This window comes from Protopterus annectens, chromosome 9.part0 (genome assembly GCF_019279795.1).
Source record: "Protopterus annectens isolate FY-2018-M chromosome 9.part0, PAN1.0, whole genome shotgun sequence".
In the NCBI taxonomy this organism is placed as follows: domain Eukaryota; kingdom Metazoa; phylum Chordata; order Ceratodontiformes; family Protopteridae; genus Protopterus; species Protopterus annectens.
Genome location: NC_056743.1, coordinates 1,333,607,315 through 1,333,630,081, shown reverse-complemented (window position 1 = coordinate 1,333,630,081; position 22,767 = coordinate 1,333,607,315). Strand labels below are relative to the sequence as shown.

At 40.0% G+C, this 22,767-nt stretch overlaps 1 protein-coding gene across 1 annotated transcript in view; it reads right to left on the bottom strand.

Moving 5' to 3' along the window:
• The window catches only part of ASH2L (ASH2 like, histone lysine methyltransferase complex subunit), a 658,852-nt gene that overhangs the window by 167,333 nt on the left and 468,752 nt on the right, over positions 1–22,767 (bottom strand). The window contains exon 11 of the mRNA XM_044082241.1: positions 1,615–1,808. Coding sequence (XP_043938176.1) covers positions 1,615–1,808 — 194 coding nt within the window. The remainder of the gene's footprint in view (positions 1–1,614; positions 1,809–22,767) is intronic.

Sequence of the window (22,767 nt, the reverse complement as noted above, 5' to 3'; positions counted from 1 at the left end):
GCCTGGAACACTAAAACCTAAAACAAAGGATTAAGAAGCCTCGAGTTAGAGCAAAAAACAGATCCGACCTCTGGTATTGTAGCAGTCTCAATGGAGAGCCAGGTTAACCCTCTGAAGCAGGCAAAGACTTAAATATCTTCAAAAAGGTAGATTTTGCTTCTTTTTTTGTGGAAACAGAATATTTACAGCCATCGATTTAATCTGTTTTTCAATAAGAAACTTGCAGTATGAAGATAATGCTTGCCTAGCTTGTCTTATTTGAAGAGGCAAATCCTGAGACAAAGAAACTTTATTGTTCCACATACTGTAACCTCCGTTCTTTTTAACAGTTAATATTATTTTATTTACATCTTGGTAATTACGAATTTTGGCATACACTGGTCTTGATATATTTGATGCCTGCGCTTCTCTCAAAGCTCTATCGGCGCTCTCCATTATTTGTTTAGCTGTGTCAGAGTCATTAAACAGTATTGTAAATATTTGTGTAATGGATGGAATTAAATTATATTGAATATTCTCAGGTATCCCTCTGATAATTATATTATTTCTCCTGGATCTCGCCTCCAGATCCAGGATTTTAGCTTGCATAGCATGTATGTCCAAATCATGAGTATCAGCTTTTTTAGGCAGCAATGTTATTTTATCTTCATTATCAGATATTCTAGCTTCAGATTTGTCCATTCTTTCGAGAATTTGACTACATGAAATGCCAAAAGACTGTACCTGATTAGATAGCTCTTCCAAAGCTTCTTGAATGGGTAACAAAGCAGTTTTGATATCTTCCATGTTCGCCAGGCTGGTCTGGTTTATTTTATTCCCTGATTTTGAAAGTTCCTGTTTAGTGATTTCTGCCTTTTCGAAGTTAAATCTTTTTCTGGTGATTGAAGTTCTGACAATTTAGTTTTTGTTGTTGTATCCATACTTTTATCTTGTTTTGACATTATAAATCAGTACTGCCCTTTACTGTAGCTTGATAGTAAATAGGCCAAGATTGTTGTTCAGACAGTTCTTTTGTTTGACACACTCTTCAGAGTCAGTCAATCAGATCTAATCCTGTTAAGATCTTTGATTTCCCCAGGTTCGTTCACCTCTCACAAGATATTTGAATGGAGTAGATTTAACTTATCAAAAGATTGTTGTTAAATAGCTCGTAGTATAGCTTCAGGGTTAGATTTTCCTCAGGATATATGAAGAGCTGTAGATTTGCAGTGTTCACAGAATGGCAGCCATCTTTGAATCCAGGATCAAGTTTTGAACTGTGTTAGTTGCAAAAAGGATGGCTATCCAAGGGGACAAGCAAGACCTTCTTAAGAACAGACTATAAACACAAATAAAAATAAGTCATTGCCCAGTGCAAAACATCAACTGGTGTGGAAATAAGTGCCCCTGAAAGCAGGAAAAAAAACGGACTAATTTAAGTAGGAGGAGGAATAACATCAATCTTCCCACCAAGTAAGACCCCATCTATTAATTGAAGAAAGTAACAAAAAAAAAATAATCTTGGCACTGGAAAGTGAAAACTAAATGATCAAATTACTGGAAAATAAAACCAGTAAACAAGATTCTACCCCTTCAAAAAAAAATTGCAATAAGTATTAAAACAATTAACATTACCTTATCTTTATAAGTATCTGGCAATGTTTTCGCTGTCTCAGTCTCATCAGGGAGATGCAGAAAAAATCCAAGCACATCTCCCTGTCCGTAGCCCTCCGAGTAGTGTTTACCAAGGGACTGATGGAATTTAGTTCCTTTTTTACTGCGCCAAGAATAACTGAACTTATCATAGCCAAGAGGAGCTTGCAAATTACCTGGAAAGAAAATCACACAATTGATAATGTGTTGAAAACAAGCAATCCATTCTTCACATTCTCCTCATTAATAGCCACATATAACATCATTAACCTCAGGGAAAACTTGAAAACACTAAAGAAAAAAACAAATTGGTTGCACCCCATATATACAAAATTAAATTAATGCAGATCTATTCAATTCTAAAACTAAGCATTATGACATCTTCAAAGTTTAAATGACCAGCCTGAAGTGTAAAAAAAGTCAATTTACAAACATTTTTAATACCTACTACATTTTGCAAGGTGTGAATTGGTTTATTACACTAATAGCAGGAACTAAGCTGCATAGTGCTAATGGGCAGGAATATAAAGCATCTACTATTTGATTGTACTAATTACAAGCAAGAATCCTTCAAATAAAAATAATTACCAAACACTGCAATGCACATTTCTTCACATTAAAGCAGGCATTATGGTCCATAAGGCTAAAGCCCTATGTGCCACTTAGAAAGACTGACAGGGCAGGGCACCGAAGCCATCTGAGAATGGTGGGAGCAAACAGCTAACACAGGTTTGCTAATCCCAGGGGAGGCAGTTAAGTCTGTCTCAATACAGACTACTGTCATTGGCTGGGTGATGCAGCACTGCAGTGTAAAAGGGCTGAGGATGAAAGCTCACCAAGCGAAGCATTCACAGGCATCAGTCACTGAAACTTGTGGAAGTGAGCACATGCCAATTGGGATGCACTAAGAGAAACCCCTGACCAAGCTGGAAAGGGGGCAAAAGGGAGTAAGAAAGGGAAACTGCAGAAGCTTTAAATTATTTTATTTATTTATACTTGTTTACTGGGGTAGTGCACTGATTAGTAGTGACCAATTTCAGGCTCAGCCATGGATCAAGGAGAATGTAATGTACAATACGTACATTAGTTTCTAAAGTGGGTCAATCTTCAGTTAATATTGAGAGGATAAGAGACTCAGAAAGGAGATGGGTTATGTGAGACGCCCTGTGTTGAAGTGGGAGAATTTGGCTTGGATGAAGAAATACTTTTGCATTCCAAATTTGAAATGTGTAAATTTCCTTAATGTTAATGGGGAGAGGTTGCCAAACAGTAGTTGCTTAAGAAGAGAAAGAATGGGCAGTGCTGTGGAGTTTGGTTCTAGGTTTAATGAGAGTTGGTGTGGCTTGCGAGTAGTGTCTCAGGTCATATGAGTATTTTGGGGAGTAAATATGTGGGGTTGGAGTAGTTAGAGTCAGGATCCTAAAGGTAGGTTAGATCTTTGTTTTAGGTTAGATCTTTGTTTTATGGGCAGCCATTCAGATTTTTCTAGAGTGATACAGTGATGCTCACAGAAAGGCGAGTATGTAATAAATCAGCAGATACTGTTAGAGATGCCTGGAATGTAGCAAAGTTTTTCTTGGAGGCAGAAGCAAAAATCGGGAGCCCATATTCAAGCTGAGAAAGGAGAACTCCTTTTCCAGTAGCTGCTCTGGCTCATTGGGATAGAAAAAAGGGAAATTTTTTTGGCCCATAACAGGAAGATGTTTATTTTGGCTCTCAATTTGTTGACATGGAAGTGGAAGCTTAATAACTGATCAAGCCATAGTCCTAGGAATTTAAGGTAGAGTGCTTGGTGAATTTCTCTGGAGTTCCAAAAAGCATAGTTTGGTCTTAGTCTTGGTGGGGTTGAGTAGTAGTTTACTCATGAGACATTGGAGCTCATAAACCACAGCAGTTTACTGAGTTAGCAAATAATGTGGACATGATTAATAAAAAACATGTTCATATTTAACAACATACTTCTGAAAGTGACAATTCTGAAAAAAATGTCTTTCAGCCATCAGTTTTGCACATGCAGAAGCTGTTCAGACATTCACGAAGACTGGCTTTCATCCTGTCACAAAAAGGATGAATTGTAAGCTACTTTCATAAAACAGTACTTTATGCACAGTAAAGACAGTACTTATGCTTCTACTCTTCAGGCAGAAGGTAACAATGAATTAACATTAAACTTGTATGGTGGGATTTTCAAAATGGCGGCACACTGATCAACAGTTGATTACAGCTATCCCATTCTGAAAACTGCAACTGTGAAAAAAGGCACTAAAGTTATCAAATTGAGGAAAAAATCAGCTAGTGGCCTGTAATTGCATTTTTTAGTTGCCAACAAAGAAGAAATTTGGGAAACAGAAAAGTAACCGGTAAATGGGAGGAGAAAACTCTACCTGGAATGAATATTGTAGGTATTCAACAAAAAAGCAGTTCATGTTTCAGTTTTGGTACACGAAACAGCTTTCAGTAATTCAGAGGAAAAATAAATCAAATGCACAAAGAGATGCTTAAAATAAATGAACTGCTGAAAGAATACACAGTCCCAAAAAAGCCAGAAAATTATAAGAGGCATTAACTAGCTATTTAAATAAGCTAATAAAACTGTAAAAACAAACTCAGATGTTAAAATGAACAAAAGGCTGGCTGAGAATTTGTCTTCTCAAGAAAAGCAGTTAAAAAAATAGCACAGTTAGAAGAAATCATGAGCTCTGCTGTACCAGAGACTCTGGAAGGTACAGACTATTAATTTTATGAAAATACAAATATGCCAATGGAATGGCTTTCCACAGCAGGATTTCTTTACTTAAAGGGCACACTGCTATTGGACTTCTATTAATTAGTAAATATGCAATCATACCAAAAGAAAGAGATGCTCCTGACAAAACTGTGACAGTAAGGAAAAGCATTAAACGTTGGAGACAACAGCACATTTACAAGAAAATGACTATTCACTGTATACTAGGCAGAAGAGAAACATGGTTAGCCCCACAATAAGGGATTGTTGAGAGGCATGTGTGAAGTTAAACTTGCTCTGCATCAAACTGTCTTCACAATATTTTTTTCTTAATTATCAAAAACATTTTTGGATACAGAAGAGGTTAAGGAGGAAATAAAGTTTAGCCAACAAAGACTAAGCAAGTAGAACGGGACTCTGCTTCTCATTCTTCTAACAAAGCTTATACAGAGGCTTAGCCAGTGAAACCTTTTCCATCGTTCCAAAGCAAAAATGCTTAAGCAACAGAAAAAGAATCAGAAGTACTTTGGATTTGAAACACAGACTACTGTTGGGAGATGGAAATGATCAGGAATGAGACCAGAAACACTGTCAAATTAGTAAATAAATTGGAGACTGTAAAACAATCATGACATATGAAATGCGACTTTGCAAGAAGCTAGTTTTACCATTTTGAAGTTATCTGCATATAGACTGTAGAATACATCAGATAAAATAGATACATCACAAAGATGCAGCTGAAATATGTATGGGCCCAGGACAGAACCCAGCAGGACACCCTGACTAACCTAGAATTGCACTTGTCCAATTCTTATATAATACTTACCATGTCCTAAGCTATACAGCTATCCACCTTAAAGTTACATTAATGCCTAGTTGCTCTAATTTACTGATCAGTATTTTATGTATGACACTATCAAACGCTGAAGATAGGGTTGCATAAATGTTATTGGGTGTACTGTGAATGACCGAACCACCATACATTGAATGCAGAACACAAACTAAGTCTGCCCCTTGCACCACTTTAATAATGGATGCTAACCCTAACCCTGCCCCTTCCCCCACCCATAAACCTAAAGTCATTAAAACCTTCCTGTAACATTGTCACTACATAAGACATTCAGGCACACAAACCCTACATATATCCCTTAATCTAACCCTTACCCTAAAATCACAAACTCGCACACAAACACACAACACCCATCCTTCAGTCATCCTCAACCCTAACTCAGACATTCACAGACATGCATGCAGACACACAAACACTCTCTCACTCCCCCAATCACACTTATTTATACTTGCATTCCATACTTTAATGTATTTATCATTTGGCCATTCATGCTGTTGACATTAAATCAAGCCTCTGCATTTGACAAACAAATGGATGTTCCATCAAATGCAGGGAACCCCTATTATATTACAGAAAGTACAGTTGTATAAAATCTTACCTTAACAGTAGATGACCTTTACACTGTTGCAGTATACCAAAGCCTTCAGCTCTTACAGGCACCACACATCAGACATGTGCTCCCCACACAAGACATACCGACGCAATCACTCAGAACTGAAAAAGCAAACAGGAGGATCAGAACACCCCCAGGGATCAAGACGAACATGTGCATCCAGAAGGAAAGATCAAGGAAAAAAGGAAAAGGGCCTCTCGGTAAAAGGGCACCTAGAACACAGGGGGCAAGAAGCAGGAAAGAAGGGAGGGTCCAAATACTACAACAGTGAAAAGGACATCTACTGCTGTGTTAAAATTTTGCACAGCTGTCCTATGTCCTTCTATATCACTGTTGCAGTATTGTTCACCTAAGGGAGAATACAAGCATTCAACAAGAAGCAATGGACAAAGGAGGCACAGAGGAGCCCTCCACAAACCCATGCAGGATAACCCTAGAACATCCTGCTCTGTACATCCAACTTGCAATATTTAGTGAAAGTATGAACAGAAGACCAACTAGCAGCCAAGGACAGAACCAGAGGAGGCAACTGTCCTAGCAGAATGTGCCTTTACAAATGAGGAAAGACACTTACCATGACAAGAATAACATGGGGAAATGGCCTTAGAAACTACCAAACCCAAATTCCTAGGATGAAAAAAAAAACTGCCCAGATATGCAAATAACTTAAGTTTTAAATAATATCTGAGCTGTCTATGCAAATCCAAACTGTGAAGAACCTTCACGCTGGCAGGCTGCAGAGAAGAGAAAAAAGGAAGGAAGGTGAATAGACTGGTTAAGGGACAATTCATCAACCACCTTGGACATAAAAAGGAGGATTAGTGTGAACAGACACCCTTGTCTCTATGAAAACCTAAAGGAGGAGGAATAGCCATGAGAATCTGAGGTTCTGACACTTTCTTGGCAGAAGAAAGAGAAGAGTCTTCCAAGTACAATACTGTAGGAAAGCTAAAGAAGCAGGATCCAAAGGAGCCTGAGTCAGTTTTTCTAATTACAAAATTGAGGTCTCAAGAAAGTGGAATAGGCTTCTTGGGGGGCCTGATATGAAAGATGCCTTTAAGGAGTTGTTTGACCTCAAACCTAATGGTCAAGGGCAGACGAACAGAGACTGATGACAGGTGAGCTTTAACTGAAGAATATGCCAACCCAGCATGAAGCAGATCACACAAATGAGAGAACCAGAGGAACCTTCACAGAAAGGGGATCCAGATGGCAAGAGAGCCACCAGACAGAAAATCTTTTCCATTTGGACATACAAGATTTTTTGGCCTCCTGCAAAACCTGAAGCAGGTCCTTGGAAAAGACGTGTCTAAAAAGGATCAAAACCATACCACCTACAGCGTCAGCTGAAGTGTGGACAGGGTGGGATGGACAAGAGATCCCTTGCTTTGTGTGAGAAAATCCACCCGGTGAGGTAACTTATGTTAACTGCCCCTGCCCAAGTGAGAGAAAAGGGAGAGCCAATGCTGTCTAGACCAAAAAGGAGTCATCAGCAAGATTATGGGAAAGTCCTGTCCGATCTTGTTTAGAATTTGTGGTAACAGAGGAAGGGGTGAAAAGCGTACAGAAACATCCCCTTCAGAGGAAGGCAGGGTGTCCACTTTCCAAGTCAGAGGACTTTGAACTCTGGAACAGAACAGAGGCAGTTGTCTGTTCAGAGGGCAGGTAAAGATCTACCAGAGGAATACCCTACCAACTGACAATGTCTAGGAACACATCTCAGTGAAGCAATCATTTGTGAGCTTGTGTTCTGGAACTCAGAGTCTGCCACTAGACTGCTCTGAAGAAATGTAAACTGCCTGAAGAGTCACTTGATATTGGAAGGCAAGATCTCAAACCTGAACAGCCAGTTTACAAAGGAGGTAGAACCTCGTGCCCCCACTGTTTGTTGACATAACGCATCACTGTTGTGTTGTCAGTGAAGCTTTTGAAGGGCTAGAGATAGAACAAGGAATGAAAAGTTTGCAGAGCCAAAAGCAGAGCCCTGATCTCTTTCATACGGATATAATCCAACCTCTGATGGAGGGGGTCACAAGAGACGCCCCACTCATGTCTGAGGTGTTTGTGAAAAACTCCTGAGTGGAAAATAGAGGATGAAAAGGAAGCCCTGGATTGAGAGAGAGAGTTGATTCCACTGGAGCTCGATCTTGACAGGGAAGAAAAGAAACCGGGAACTTCTGAGGGTGGTACTGCTTCAACCACACCAATTTGAGATACCATTGAAATTTCCTCATATGGAACCTGGCGAGAGGGAGCATAGGAATGGTGAAGACCATGAATACTAGAACCCTGAGAAATTCCCTAGCTGTGACAGAGTGCACAAGAAAAGACTAGAAACCCAGAACCTTGGGGGCAGGAAGGGAAGTCAGCATGGGAATGGTCTGAAGCCTGCATCAGAGGAAAACATGATTTTTGGAAGGTGTCAGAATTGATTTCTGGAGGTTTATGGTGAACCCCAGCCTGTGTAGAAGACAAGTGGTAAAATGGAGATTCTGCAAACTGCTGGGAGCAGGAGCTTGAATAAACAGATGATGTCTACAAAGGGAGAAATCTGAATGTCTTGAAGCCTGCAAAAAGCAAATGACAGGAGTGGGGCATTTGATGAATACCCCTGGGCCACTAGAAAGAGCAAAGGGCAAAGCAGAGAACTGAAATGCAAGGAAGAAACAGAGAAACATATTTCCTGAAATACAGGATGAATGGGGATGTAAAGGTATGCATCCTCGAAATCCAGAGATACCAAAAAGGTGTGGGTAAGCATAAGAGGAAACTGTCTGAAGGGACAACATCTGAAAAGAATGGATCTTAAGAAAAGTGATGAGTAGGGAAAGATACAGAACTAGTATCCATGTACCCACCTTCTGTGGAACCAGAAACATCCTGGGATAAAACCCTTTCCCCACCCTGGGTGGGAAGGATGGGCCGAGTGGTTCCTTGATCCAAAAGAGACTGCAGAACCTTTGGGAAATGAAGAAACTGTTGAGGAATGCCTGAGGAGGGACGAAGGGATTTCCAAACAATGAAATATCCCTGATGAATAACTGACAGAACCCAAGAATCTGGGGTCTATATCACATCATTGAACTTTTATTTTATCAAATAATCATCGAATCCTAATTATCGAACTCCCTATTCAGTGAATGCCCTAAACATCAAATTGGAATTCATTGAAATATTTTAGTTGGCCAACACCACGAAAGGTAAACTGTTTTTTGCAGGGTGGGGTGCTACGCATCTACACCACCTGCAAATTAAATATACCAACTCCAAGATCACACTACAGTGAGATAATAGGTAAATCGTGACCAGGTGGCATGTTAATCACACAATTTTTTCAGGATGGCCAACTAAAACAATTCAATGAATTTCAATTCATTCGATCATTTGTTGAATAGGGAGTTCTACAATTAGGATTTAATAATTAGTTATTTGATAAAATAAAAGTTAGAAGATGTGATATAGATGCAGAATGTGAGGTGATACAAGGCCAATTTGGAAGAGACAAGGAGAGGCAAAAAGATAAGGGGACCTAGCCAAGGGGAAGGGAAAGTCAAACAGTACCAAGCTTAAACTGGAAAGAAGGCATCTGGGAGGAAGGAGTCAGAGTAGACTTCGCAGGAAGAACATGTCTATAACCCTTCTTACCCAGAGGATGGGGAAGGTGAGTCTGTCTATGAAAAAAATCAGACTTGGAAGGATAGCTCCTCTGAAACTTAGGAAGAAGGGAAACAAAAATACGCTTAAGTTCCTGGAAAGCCTTACCCTTTTCCTGGAGATATTTAAACAAATCAGCAGCAGCAGGAACAGTCCTAAAAAGACTTTGGTATTCCAGAGGCGCATCCACAATCTTGGCTTTGATATCAGATAAGGTCTGAAGACGTAGCCAGGAATAACAGCTCAGCACTGAACCAAAGGCAGCAGCTTTGGAAGAGGCATCAGCTGCATCATGGTTGCATTTTAGTGCATGACGAGCAACTTGAGAAGTGGACCCAAATGAGGAAAAGGGGCATAGGCGTTCCCTTCAGAACCAGGAAGATCAGTTACCACCTTAGAAACTTGAGGAAGGAGGGTCAAAACATACCTGGTCATATGAGTCTGGTACTTAATGTCCCTAAAGGACAAGGTGGCAGCAGTATAAACTTTTTTGCCCAACCTTTCCATAGCTTGGATGTCCTTATTAGAGCAAAGGAGCTTAGTAGATGGCAAAAACTTAGATGGCTTGTCTGAAGAAACTGATAGTAGAAGGGCACTTAGAAATTTGTAGTCCTCAGGCACCTTACAGAACCTATCAGGTTTCTTAGGGGCAGGAGGCTGAGAGTCAGAGGCTACAAAAGCTGCAGAAAAAGTATCCAACAGAGTAGAAAAAGCAAGAGGGATGGCTGAAGGTTTAGGAGAGTTCCATTTGAAGAAGCTCATAGTATCACTTTTGAATATTGGAGACCTGGGAACTGTCTCACTTTAATGCGGGCAGTAGGGACAACTCTTCCAATAGGGACTCTGTACTCAAAGAATCCTCTTCCTCCAAACAGTCAGAGGGGAAGGAATTTGGGAAAAATAAGTCAGGGATTCTTCCCCAGAATCCATATCCTCATCCGATGAATCCAGTTCTTTAGGCATCTTAAAAGGAGTGGAAAAACCAAAGGAGGGGGCAGGAACAGACACCCCTTGAGAAGGCATCAAGGCCATTAAAGCATTAAATAAACCCTGACTGAAATTCTACCATTCATGCTGGGGATCCTTAACAGGTGAAATAAGCAAAGCTTTTAGTTTCTTTTTCTGTGGGATGTTCACCTGGAAAACCATTGGAGGGTCAGACCTTGACATGCCTCCATAATGGTGGTATGAATTTCCCTCCTCACTAAAATCTGAGGAATCCCCCACAGTCCCTTAGATATCAGACAAGCTTCCCCTCCCATAAGGTGCAGACATTGGAAAAGCTTCCAAGAACTCAGATCCATGACAGCCTCCTACTGAGTCATGGCAGAAGAATCCAAAGCAAGACGGTCTTCAGGGCCTTAGAGAGACAGCAGCTAGATCAGGCCTAGTATTTTTGGCCTTCTTGGCAGAAGGCTGGCCCACAGGACAGGAAGATTCCACCACAGCACCCTGAACCAACAACTTAAGTTGTTGCCTCTCAAGACACATGGATAGGGAATATAGGCAACTACAGAGGGTCTTGGGCACAAAAGTCTGGCAGACAGAGCACTGTGTATGATCGTGGGGAGCACTCACAAAAAAGACACTGATCATGATGGTCTTTAAGGAGAATCTGTCTCCCACACAGACATTTTTCCTTTCTGGATGACATGAACACAATACCAAATGATAGTAAAGAGAAGAAACACCAATGGGGCACTTATCTGAAAAATGATTTGGGAGCCAACACAGCAGAAGGGGATTCAAACAGAAGTATGATAATGGGGTTTGGACTGGCAGCAAAGAGGTTCTGAGTGACTGCGTCCACACGCCACCTTTATGCCCTATGTCTTGCATGGGGAAAATACATGTGACATATGGCACCTACAAGAGCTGAAGGCTTTGGTATACTGGCTGGATGTTGGACTATTTTTGTCAGGAGATCCCTTAGGTGAAGAATACTGCAACAGTGATATGGAAGGATATCATCATGTTACAATTACTTAGACATATTTTCAATGATATCCATGCTGACATATGGTTTCTTGTCCCAACTTTTCCAGTACTAACAATTTGTTTAAAATAACCTTCCCCATTATTTTTCTACAAGAAAGTAGACATATGGGTTTACAGAACTCAGTGTTTCTCCAATTCCCATTAAAATTATAGATGAGTTTAACAATGCATGTTTTTAATCTTGAAGTTGTTCTCTATACTTAAATGACCTAGTAAATAATGGATGCAATGGTACTGTACTGCAAGTTAACGAGAAAGTGTTTAGAGGTCATTATTACTAATTCCACCTCCCCCCTGAGCTCTGCTTGGGTCCAGTTAACATAGTACTTTTTCAACATAATCTAATTTAATTTCCATATCTGAAGTTACTAGCACACATTTCCTCCCACTTTGTACAACCAAACAATTTTTCATAACCTTTTGTAAAATAGCTGCAAACTGTCATGTTTAAGAATACATTTTGCAACCTATACATGGTTTATAATTTTGTAGGTTTTCACTCCCACAGCATTTTATACATATATAATTTGGTTTCTAATTATGCTCAATATATTTATACAAATTTTCTTCATGACCGATTTGTGTGCCCAGTCTATTTCATATTTCAAAGTTACAGTTTTACCATGTTTCCATTTCCTGTACTGTTAATCTTCCATCTTAATTAAGTATCTTGTTCTCAAGGCAATATATTCTCCTGACCTTGTGCGCTGGATCATAATGTTAGACATTTTCTCGATTTTTTGCATTCAAACAAGTATACTTTTCAAAACTTGCCACATTCCTTTGGCCATCTTTCTAATGAGCACATCACTCAAATTAGTTTTACAGAGGGACTGTTTTGCTTCCATTTAGTCTGTTATTAACCCTGTCTGCACTGGTTTACAGTTCAATACAATTTTTCAGAATTATCTAGCAGTACCCTAAAATTCATAACCTCGTAATCATTGCACATCAAATGTGGTAAAAAACAAATCTGACATTAAATAAGCATCTGATGAAAACAAAACAATATCCAGGATGTTTTGTTTCCTGGTAGGTTTCTTTACAGTTTGCAAGAACTGTTGGATATTGCAAACAAAAACAATTGTTGCTTCTGAGCATAGTTTTTAAAATAATTTTCTTAATAATGCTGTAGAATCAATATTATTCCAGTACGTCTCTGGTAAATTCAAGTCACCAACTATAATCATTTTCCCCCTAGAGTTTCATGCACAAAATGTACAAATTCCTGTAGGTCATCAGTACTTAACCTTGGTGGTCTACACACACTAAATTGTAATCTGTTCCAGGGTTGTCTTTACTGTCACAGTTGCACAATGTTCAGTACTGGTGTTACCAAAGATCTAAGAACCATGGGTCTCAATCTCTAATGCCTGTAACACCTCCACTTGACTGTCACAATGTCGGTTACAGAAAAAAATATTCTGACAGGACTAGTTTTCTAATCAATATTCTTTAACCATGTTTCACAAACATGAAGAATAAAAAGGCCCAAAAAGATTACATATCTACAGTGACACAGGAACAAAATGCAGAGGTAAAAAATCACGCAGACCACCACGCTGAAAGTCATAAAACAATGAAACTTTAATAAAACAATAAAATCACAGTAGGACAAGCACTTTTGGGTAATCCCTTCATCAGGTCCATGAAACTAAATCAAACAAGGCTATACAGATATTCAAACAATTAACCAATCAGCATTAAGCCCGTCTCCCTATTTTGTTTTACCTAGGAAAACAATTTTAAAATGGAGGAGGGCTTAATGTGGATTGGTTAATATATACAGCCTTGTTTGATTTAGTTTCATGGACCTGATGAAGGGAATACCAGAAAGCACTTGTCCTACTGTAATTTCATTGTTTTATTAAAGTTTCATGGTTTTATGACTTTCAGCATGGTGGTCTACGTGATTTTTTACCTCTGCATGTTTCACAATCAACCTTGTGAACCCAGCAACTTTTCCATTAAAAACACTTTATTGCTAATGCTTCTTGCATTACAAAAAGTACAGTTTTGTACCTACCATAAATGTAGATGTTAGAGTGTCTTCACCGCTGCAGTCATTACACTTGGGTTATCTTGCCGTCAGGTGGTCCCGCAGTTGGCCAGAGTTCCAAAGTCTTGGTCCAGCATCGGTTGCTGTCGCTTCTTCCCTGATGTCATTGTGTCAGGGGTATACAAGATGCAGCCGATGCCATTTTCTTCAGTTTTTCTTGCCCCAAATGTCAGGTGCCCCCAAAAAGGTAGGCAATACATATTGCTAATGAAACATACAATAAGGTAAAAACAAAACCTTCAGTAACCAGCAAATACACCACATAGGTAGTATAGTGTAGAAAGGTATAGATATGACCCAGGTAAGAAAGAGGGGATGGCGGGTGGATAACCAGGACTGCAGCAGTGAAGACACTCTAACATCTACATTTATGGTAGGTACAAAACTGTACTATGTTCATCGTGTTTCACTGCTGCAGTCATTACACTTGGGTTGAATCCCAAAGCTGAGTCAGGGTGGCTGGTTCTATAGAAGGTTTGGTGTGGCTATGAGGCCCTGCAGCACTGCAGTGGCAAAGCCAGCTCTGGATCTAGAATAAAGAGGCAAGTGGTAATGCTTGGTAAAGGTGTGCACTGAACTCCAAGTTGCAGCTTCCAAAATGTCTTTGGTAGGTACTCCTCTAAGGTAGGCAGTAGAAGTGGCAGTTGCCCTGGTGGAATGTGGTCTAATGTTACTAGGTACAGGCTTCCCATGCTGTGTGTAGCAGAACCAGATACAGTGTCCTATCCACTTTGAAATGGTCTGCTTTGAAATAGCCTTTCCCTGTGATCCTGCAGCATATGATACAAACAATTGTTCAATTTTTCTGAAAGTTTTTGTTTTGTCCAAGTAGGAACATAATTGTCTGTGTATGTCCAAGGAGTGTAGAAGTCCCTTTATTCTGGGGATTTGGATAAAAGGTTAGCAAGTGAATAGTTTGGTTAAGAGCCACACTGGATACTACCTTAGGCATAAAAGAAGGGTTTGTTCTTCAAGAAACCCTGTCTTGGCGAAAAATGATGAAAGGCTCCACTGCCATTAGTGCCTGTAGTTCTGAGACCCTTCGTACTGAGGTTACTGCCAGAAGCAGAGCAGTTTTCCATGATACATATTTTAATTCTGCTGAATTGGCTGGCTCAAAAGGAGGTAAAGTGAGTATTTCCAAGACAAAATTGAGGTCCCAAGTAGGTGTTGGTGCTCTCCGGGGTGGTCTTATGTTTTTAGCCCCTCTGAGGTACTGCTTTAGCAATGGATGAGAGAAAATAGGAGGCTCTGTGTTGTAATGAGCCGAGCTGGCAGAGGCGTGGATCTTAATGGATGAGAAGGATAGTCCTTTGTCCAGCATCTCAGTTAGGTATTGTAGTATCTGAGGAATGTTTGGGACAAGAGGGTCAAGGCTTTGAGCCTGGTTCCAGGCACAGAATCTCTTCCACTTTTCTGAATAAGATTTCCTGGTGCTAGGCCTCCTGGCCTCCAAAATGACATCCATAACAGCTTTAGAGAGAGATGCTGTCTGTTTGGCTAATGAATCTGCCATGCAGCCAGGTTTTGAGCTGACTGTGCAGAATCTGATTGTTTTGTTGAGTCAGTAGGTGTGGAATTTGAGGCAAAATCCAAGGTGGGCCTTGAGCTAAGTTCTTTAAGATTGGGTACCAATGTTGGTGTGGCCAGTCTGGTACAATCAGGATCATCTGTGGATTTTCTTGTCTGGCTTTTAGGAGTACCTTTGAAAGGAGAGGCAGTGGTGGGAAGGAATAAACTTTTAGGCTTTTCCAACTGAACGAAAGAGCATCCACTTCCCATGCTTGTGTGTGATAAGCCCTTGTGCAGAATTTTTGTAGTTGGCAATTCAGTGGGGAGGCAAAAAGATCCATGTCCGGGCATCCCCATTTTTGTGTTATCATGCTGAAGACTTGTGGATTTAATTTCCACTCGTGAGGATCCATGATGTTTCTGCTCAAGTCATCTGCCAAAGTATTTTTCTTTCCTGGCAGGAATTGTGCTTGCAGATGAACTTGATAAGTTAGAGCTGTGTTCCACAAGGTCACGGCTTATCTGCATAGGGGGTAAGAATGACTGCCCCCTTGATTGTTTATGTACCACATAACTGTGGGGTTGTCTGTCTTTAATAATAATTGTCCTGGATGCAGAAGGTCCTTGAAAGCTGTTAGGGCATTTTGTACAGCCAACATCTCTTTTTGATTGATGTGGAGATGCATTTGGTCTGTGGTCCACTTGCCCTGAATACATTTTCCTGCCATGTGTGCGCCCCAGGAGTAATCTGAAGCATCTGTTGTTAAAGTCTGCCTGGCTGTGGGTAGAGTGAAAGGCTGACCTTGTTGAGGTGACATGCCTGTGCCCACCATTGAAAATCCTGTTGTAGGCAGGGAATTAGTGGTATTACTGTTTCCAAGCTGTGAGAGTGTTGAGTCCAAACACGTTTTAGGTACCATTGTAATTTCCTCATATGCAGTCTGGCATATGGAATTAGTAGTATGCAGGATGCCATGAATCCCAAGGCCTGCAGAATTTTTCTTGCAGGGAGTTGGGACTTTGTTGCAATCAATTGAAAATACTGAGTCAGTTGTCCTTTTTTGTCTGGCGTGAGATAAGCCATCTGGGCCGTTGTATTTAAGCTAGCACCCAGGAATATTATCTCTTGTGAGGGCACTAGTTTTGACTTCTTTTCGTTTACTGTGTACCCCAAGCAAATTAGCAAACTTTTTACAGATGCTTTAGGAGAATGTCCTTGCTCTCTGCTTGAATCAGGCAGTCATCCAGGTATGGATATATTTGAATTCCTTTTTGTCTGCAAAATGCAATTACTGGTGCCAGGCACTTTGTGAAGACCCTGGGCGCAGTAGATAAGCCAAAGGGCAGTGCAGAGAACTGGCAGTGCATTGAACCAGCTATGCATCTGAGGTATCTTCTGCAATTTTGTCTGATAGGGACATGCAGGTATGCCTCTTTGAGGTCCAAAGTAACAAGCCAAGCCTTCTTGCCCAACATGGGAAGTAGCTGCTGTAATGTCAACATTTTGAATTTCGGTATATCCAGAAAGGTCTAATATGGGTCTGCAGGCTTTGTCCTTTCTGGGGACCAGAAAAAGTCTTGAGTAAAATCCTTGTTCCTGCTGTGGCACTTGTTGAATAGCTCTCATGTCCATGAGGGCTCTAATTTGCTTTTGTGCCTCTACCCACTGATTTTGTGGCAGGTCTGGCATTCCTTTTAGCCTTGGTAAAGTGTGAAAGTGGAACCTGTAACCTTGAGACACAATATTCAGAACCCATTTGTCTTGGGTGATTGCTTGCCAATTTTGTGAAAAAAGTGCTAGTTTTCCACCTAAGGGAGCTGACAAAAGGGAAGAGCTTGGCATTGGAAGGGGGAAGTCATTGGGACAGTTTCCTGTAAGGTTGTGACTTGTCTTTACCTCCTTTTGGGGTTGAAGCACCCCACTGTCGTGGTCTGTAAGAGCCTTGGGGCTGAGATCTGCCTCTTGGGCGTCTGTATCTGCCTCTTTGTGGCCTGTCTGACACTGGAAAGGACCAATTATTTGTAGGCCAATTTCTGCTAAATCGAGGTGGCTGTACCTGTAAGAAATCCTTCACTGTTTGCATAGATTTTGCCTTATCCTCCATTTTTTTTAATACCTCCTCTGCCTTAACACCAAATAAAATATCTTGCTGTAAAGGAGCATCCAATAATTTTGCCTTAACATGATCTGGTAAACTTTGTTCTTTTAACCAAGCATGCCTTCGAATCACAGATCCTGTAACTGCTGCTCTACAAGAAGCCTCTAATGAATCAAAACTACATTGCAAAGTATGTTTTCCCACTTGTTCTGCTGCATGCAATAAATCATGCATTTCCTTATAGTCAGGATGTTCTGTACTTGTACTCATTTTCTGTTTTAACTGAGACAGTAAATATTGCTGGTATTTAAGCATGTGAAACTGGCAATTTAAAGCCCTCACTGCTAAAGTTGCAGAAGTGTAAACCTTCTTCCCCCATCTGTCTAATGCTCTAGAATCCCTGTCAGAGGGAACTGGATTTTTTGCCATGGAAGCCTTTACCCCTTTGGGACCCAGGGAAATAATTTCTGGGTCAGCAACAGGGTTTTTATAAAGAAATTTGTGAGAGTCGGGGACTCTCTAGTACCTGTCTGGCTTGACTGGAGCAGGGGGTAAAGAATCCGGATTTAAACTGGATTCAGAGAACACATAATCCACAATATCCAACACTGGCAGAATAGCAAGGGGCCTGTGCTGGGGCAATAAAAGAAAGTCTCTGAGCCTTTTCTTGGATTCTGAGTAATCCTGGCCCTCCCAAAGGAAATACTCCCTCATTGTATGTAAAGTTTCCCCAAAAGAATAATCCTCAGGAGAGGCTGAAGGAATTAATTCTTCAGCATCAGAGTCCTCATAGGGGGGTAAAGAGTATCCCTGGTCTGAAGAGGAATCAGAATATATAGAAACCTGGTCAGAGGAATCATAGTCTGTATCCTGCCTAGGCCTTTTATCAGGAGGGGGATGGGAACCCCTGATCAGAGTAATTAAGTCTTCGGCCATTTTGAGCATCTGTTTTTTAGGCATGGAGGCCTGTCCAGGTGACTGCTGTACTTGCTTCTTTGTCTTTAAAGGAGTTTTAGACTTGGCTGTTGTTTTAATGGTAAGTTGTGAAGGTCTGAAAACACCCTCAGAAGCCGATGCCTGCTCAGCGGCTCCGGACCCATCTGAAGGGTTAGTCTCCGTAGGCCCAACACCTTGAGTATCCAGAGACCTAGGCACCTCCACGTGGGAGTCGGTAGCGGTCTGTGGCTCTGAGGTAGCGGGTGTCAGGGGCTACGAAAGTGCCTCACTGAGAACTGGCGACTGGCCTAGAAGAGGCTTTGTCGTCAGTTTTGGACCTCGGATGCCTGCCCTTATCCTTTTCTCTGCGTTTTTTTGTGCATTCCAGTCATCGGTTGTTCCGACGGCATGGTATAATTAAATCTTCGGCCAAAGTAATGGTGAGCAAAATCAAACAGACATTTAATAGTGCGTTTGTTAAATCTAGCACAAAACCGACAACTAGTGGGCCTAGGCATGGGATACAGCAAGAATGAAAATCCTTATGAGGTATTTGCTTCCCACAAGCAGTACAATTATTAACTTTTACTGACATCGGTCTGAGGCAAGAAAAAGTTTCCCCAATGGGGTACTTAGCTTTTTTGAAGACTTCGGTTCTGAAAATCGAAATTGATATCTCAGGAGTCGGACGACTGGCACTTGCGAACTGCTTTTGCTTTGGGCACTGTGCGGCAAGAAAGACTGGAGAAAATGGTGTTGGCTGCATCTTATATACCCCTGACGCACTGACGCCAGGGAAGAAGCGACAGCAACCGACACCGGACCAAGACTTTGGAACTCTGACCGACTGTGAGACTGCCTGACGGCAGGATAACCTAAGTGTAATGACTACAGCAGTGAAACACGATGAACATCAGCAAAAAACAAATCATATTTTGCTAGATGTAAATTGTTAAATTTCTGACCTGTCAAAATCCTGTTGTGTTAAATATTGTAGCAAAAATGCTCTTCCCTTGTCTTGACAAGTGGACTGCATCCCATCTAAATACATATTTGCTCATAATTAGGCTTGGATGTTCTATGCCTTCCTGCTTTTTCAAATAGGGCATTTTCATGTAGGTATTTACCCCACAAATATTTTAATTCGCAGTGACCTGAATCTCTCTTATCAATGTGATTTGCAAAAAATACATCCTTATAACTGTATAAGCTAGGTTATCTAAAGGAGCTGTAGGTTCCCTACTAAGTCAGAGAGTCCTTAAAATATGACAATTTGATTTTGTATGAATAACAGCTCTATATTTTCTTACATTTAGGCACCCTAAGGCTCTACTCGCATCCCTTCTTTTTGCTTCTCTCAGGTGTAACACTGTTCAATGTTTATTATCCTCTCTGCAAATGTATTACTTCCTTTAACTAAACAGCCATTTACAAGTAAATAATTTAGAAAGAAAAACATATCCAACATGATCTTAAGAATCTCTAACATCTAATTCATGATTGCCTGCTCTTTCAACTATCATAAAATAATCTTCATCACCACAGGTCTTATTAATCTCACTGCTTTTAGCACCCACATTATTTGCAAGCATATGACTCACATCTGTCTTTGCAATTCCACAGCCTAAGCCATGTAGTCAACACCAGTCTCTCTTCTTTTTCTCGTACAGTAATGTTCTTTGATCCTTTTCAATTTCTTCCGGTTAGCCTGACCCCTGTGTTTGTTCTACCCTCTCTTTTGGAATGACGACAGTTTTTTTTTTTTTTTTTAGACGGGACATTTCAAGACTGAGCAAGGTTATCACTTCCTGTAATGTGGGTATTGCATACTAAAGTTGTGTCTTTTTAGTTAGTACATTTTCACTTAGCATTACATACATCAATTAATATATTTTGCATCCTAGTTGTGTGTTGTGGACATCTCCCATTCTTTATTTTCTCCTACCAGATCAGATTCCTCAGACTACTGTACACTTTTAACCTCAATTCCATAGGTGTCGGATAAGTATCTACTACCAAAGGGCACCTCTTTTCCCAACAGTGTTTTATTTGTACGTGTCTAGTATTATTTATGTCATCAACCCAGTCATTAATATAAGAAGAGTTTCCCAAAGCTGTGCCTACTGCACAAGTACAGTAATCTAGATGCACTACCAATAATAGTAAGCAAATTATCCAACATCTGATGTGAGGAGCACAAATTTCCAACTTTATAATGTGAACATATACACAGCATTGTGCACACTGGACAAGATGCTTATGCATCAGCAAATTATTAATGGCATATTCATTTAAATAATCCATTCTTAGTGACCAAGTAAAGAATTTTAAAACAAAAAAGTCTATATCAATAACCACATATTTCACAGAAATTAAAATTAGTAACTTAAGTCAAATTAAATGAAGAGACCACACAAAATACGCAAGTCAATATTTAGTCAAGTGCACTGAGCTAGCTTGGGCAAATGGAAGTACTTCATACAGTGGTTACTCTAACTTATAGCACAAGTAGTGGCTCAAGGTATAACTAATCAGATCCCTTGGGAGAGTTAACGTGCAGCCACCAACAATCTATACAATTCTTCCAACAAACCGCAAAAATGAGATATTAAAGTTTCCCCTACCAATCAGTTACACAGGAAATCACAAAACACTGGATGGCCTGAGAAAGTCTGGAATTATCCCTACCCATTCATATAGCCAAAGGTATCCCAGTTCAAATCTTACCTGGCAAAGGGCACACTGTCCATTAGTCTAAAGTGCCCAGCATGCTATTCACCCATCCCAGCTGAGGTCCAGCTGTAATATACACTCAGAATGCCCTATAATCTGTGACTCAATCCTAGGAAATGTTAAAGTCTTGGAAACTTGGTCTTTTTTACTTTACATGCTAATCTGTGCGCACACACACACAATGACTAAGAAATTAAATATTCACATGACCCTTAGGATTCAATGCTGTACACTTAGCCCTTGTCAGTCAGTAGCTTCGTCTTTGCCTGTTGGAAACAGAATTTATAACAATGCATATATTTAACTGTGCAGGGCCAAGGGTCATGTAGATCTACATTTATTTACTTGCTGTTTGCTGACTAGGTAAGTGGGACTGTTCCACTGTCCCTTTTTAGACGCAACCTGTGTTCAAACAATTTTCTCAATTATAACTCATATTTGGAAATACATACCGTTTCACATGTAATCACATTCTGTGCTTACAGTGAGATAACGGAGTAAATCTGATTAATTATGCTTGGCTTGAGGTATAATATACTCTATACGTAGATAACCACAAACAAAATATATGAAAAGTAATTTGTAGCATACTATTTAAAGCTGATGCTTGGATTCCTTGGTAGAGGCAAGGAGTTGGGGAAAGACTTTCTTGGATAACATTTTCCATTGTCCCTAAAGCAACTCCAACTGGCTTAATTGCCAAGATGCTTCCATAGTGTTTTTAAACTTGTTCAGTATCTCTAAAGATCTGATATCCATTGGGAACCTATTCTAGGTAGCACATCCTGATTTACAGAAAGCTTTTCCCTATTGTAGTTTTATAATGAGGGCATGGTAGAGTCATACCATGTTCCTAGCTTCTCCTTAAGGACTAGGCATGTTCTTTCCAATGGTAGTTTTCATATTAATAGTGGTAGCAACCTAGTTAACTACATAAAAATGCCTCACAAAATCTTATAAAAAGTTACGACTGTCCAGTTAATAGCTACAAAGTCTCATAAAATACGTGAATGTCCAATTAACAGCTATACCAGTGCAGAAGTAGCTAATCTTTGAGAGTTTTTTTCCTAGTTAACTCCCCCTTATCAGCAATTCACCTCTTTGCATTAACAAATCATTCCTGGATAACCTCCTTCTCTTAATTAAATTGTATTTCAGCCTGCAAGAGTATGCATAACAGAAAATGTAATAGTGGTTCATAGGGTTGGAATTACTACTGAAATGATGGTTAGTTAGAACAACTTATATGCAGATTCAGTAATAGTATAGTTATAGCTGCATAAATACTGTGACAATGCAGTATTAAAAAGAATACGGAGCCATCCTGGTCTGTTTAAAAAAACAAAAAAGTACATTCCCCCAAGTTAAAAAAAAAAGTCTATAAACATTTTACAAATTAATATAAACTGCTACCAAAAAACAAAATAAATTAAGTATTTCTACCAAAAAACAAAATAAATTAAGTATTTCATAGGTATTTATATTGGGTGGCACAGTGGTGTAGCAGTTAATGTTGTCGCCTCACAGCAAGAGGTTCCCCGGTTCGATTCTCTGCTGTGGTGCCTTCTGTGCAGAGACGGCATATCCTCCTTGCATTTGCGTGGGTTTCCTCTGGGTACTCAGATTTCCTCCCACATTCCAAAGACATGCATCTGGAATGTTTCTCCCTGGGCCTCCTCTGAAAATGGGCTCTATTCCTAGTGGACTTTCATGGTCAACAAATGTTAAATAATATAAATAATAATTAAGAACCATAAAAGGTTTATAAACTTTAATTTGTGAGAAATGTCTAATAAATCATAATTCTTTAGCGTCTATATGTGAATATATGAAACTAAAAATTTATGTTTAAGAATTTCATAATAGGATACAGCTAGCCTGAGGAGAAATATATGATTCTAATAGCACTGATTTGTAAATAGTGAAGCTCCTACTAATACAGTTGCTATAAAGTAC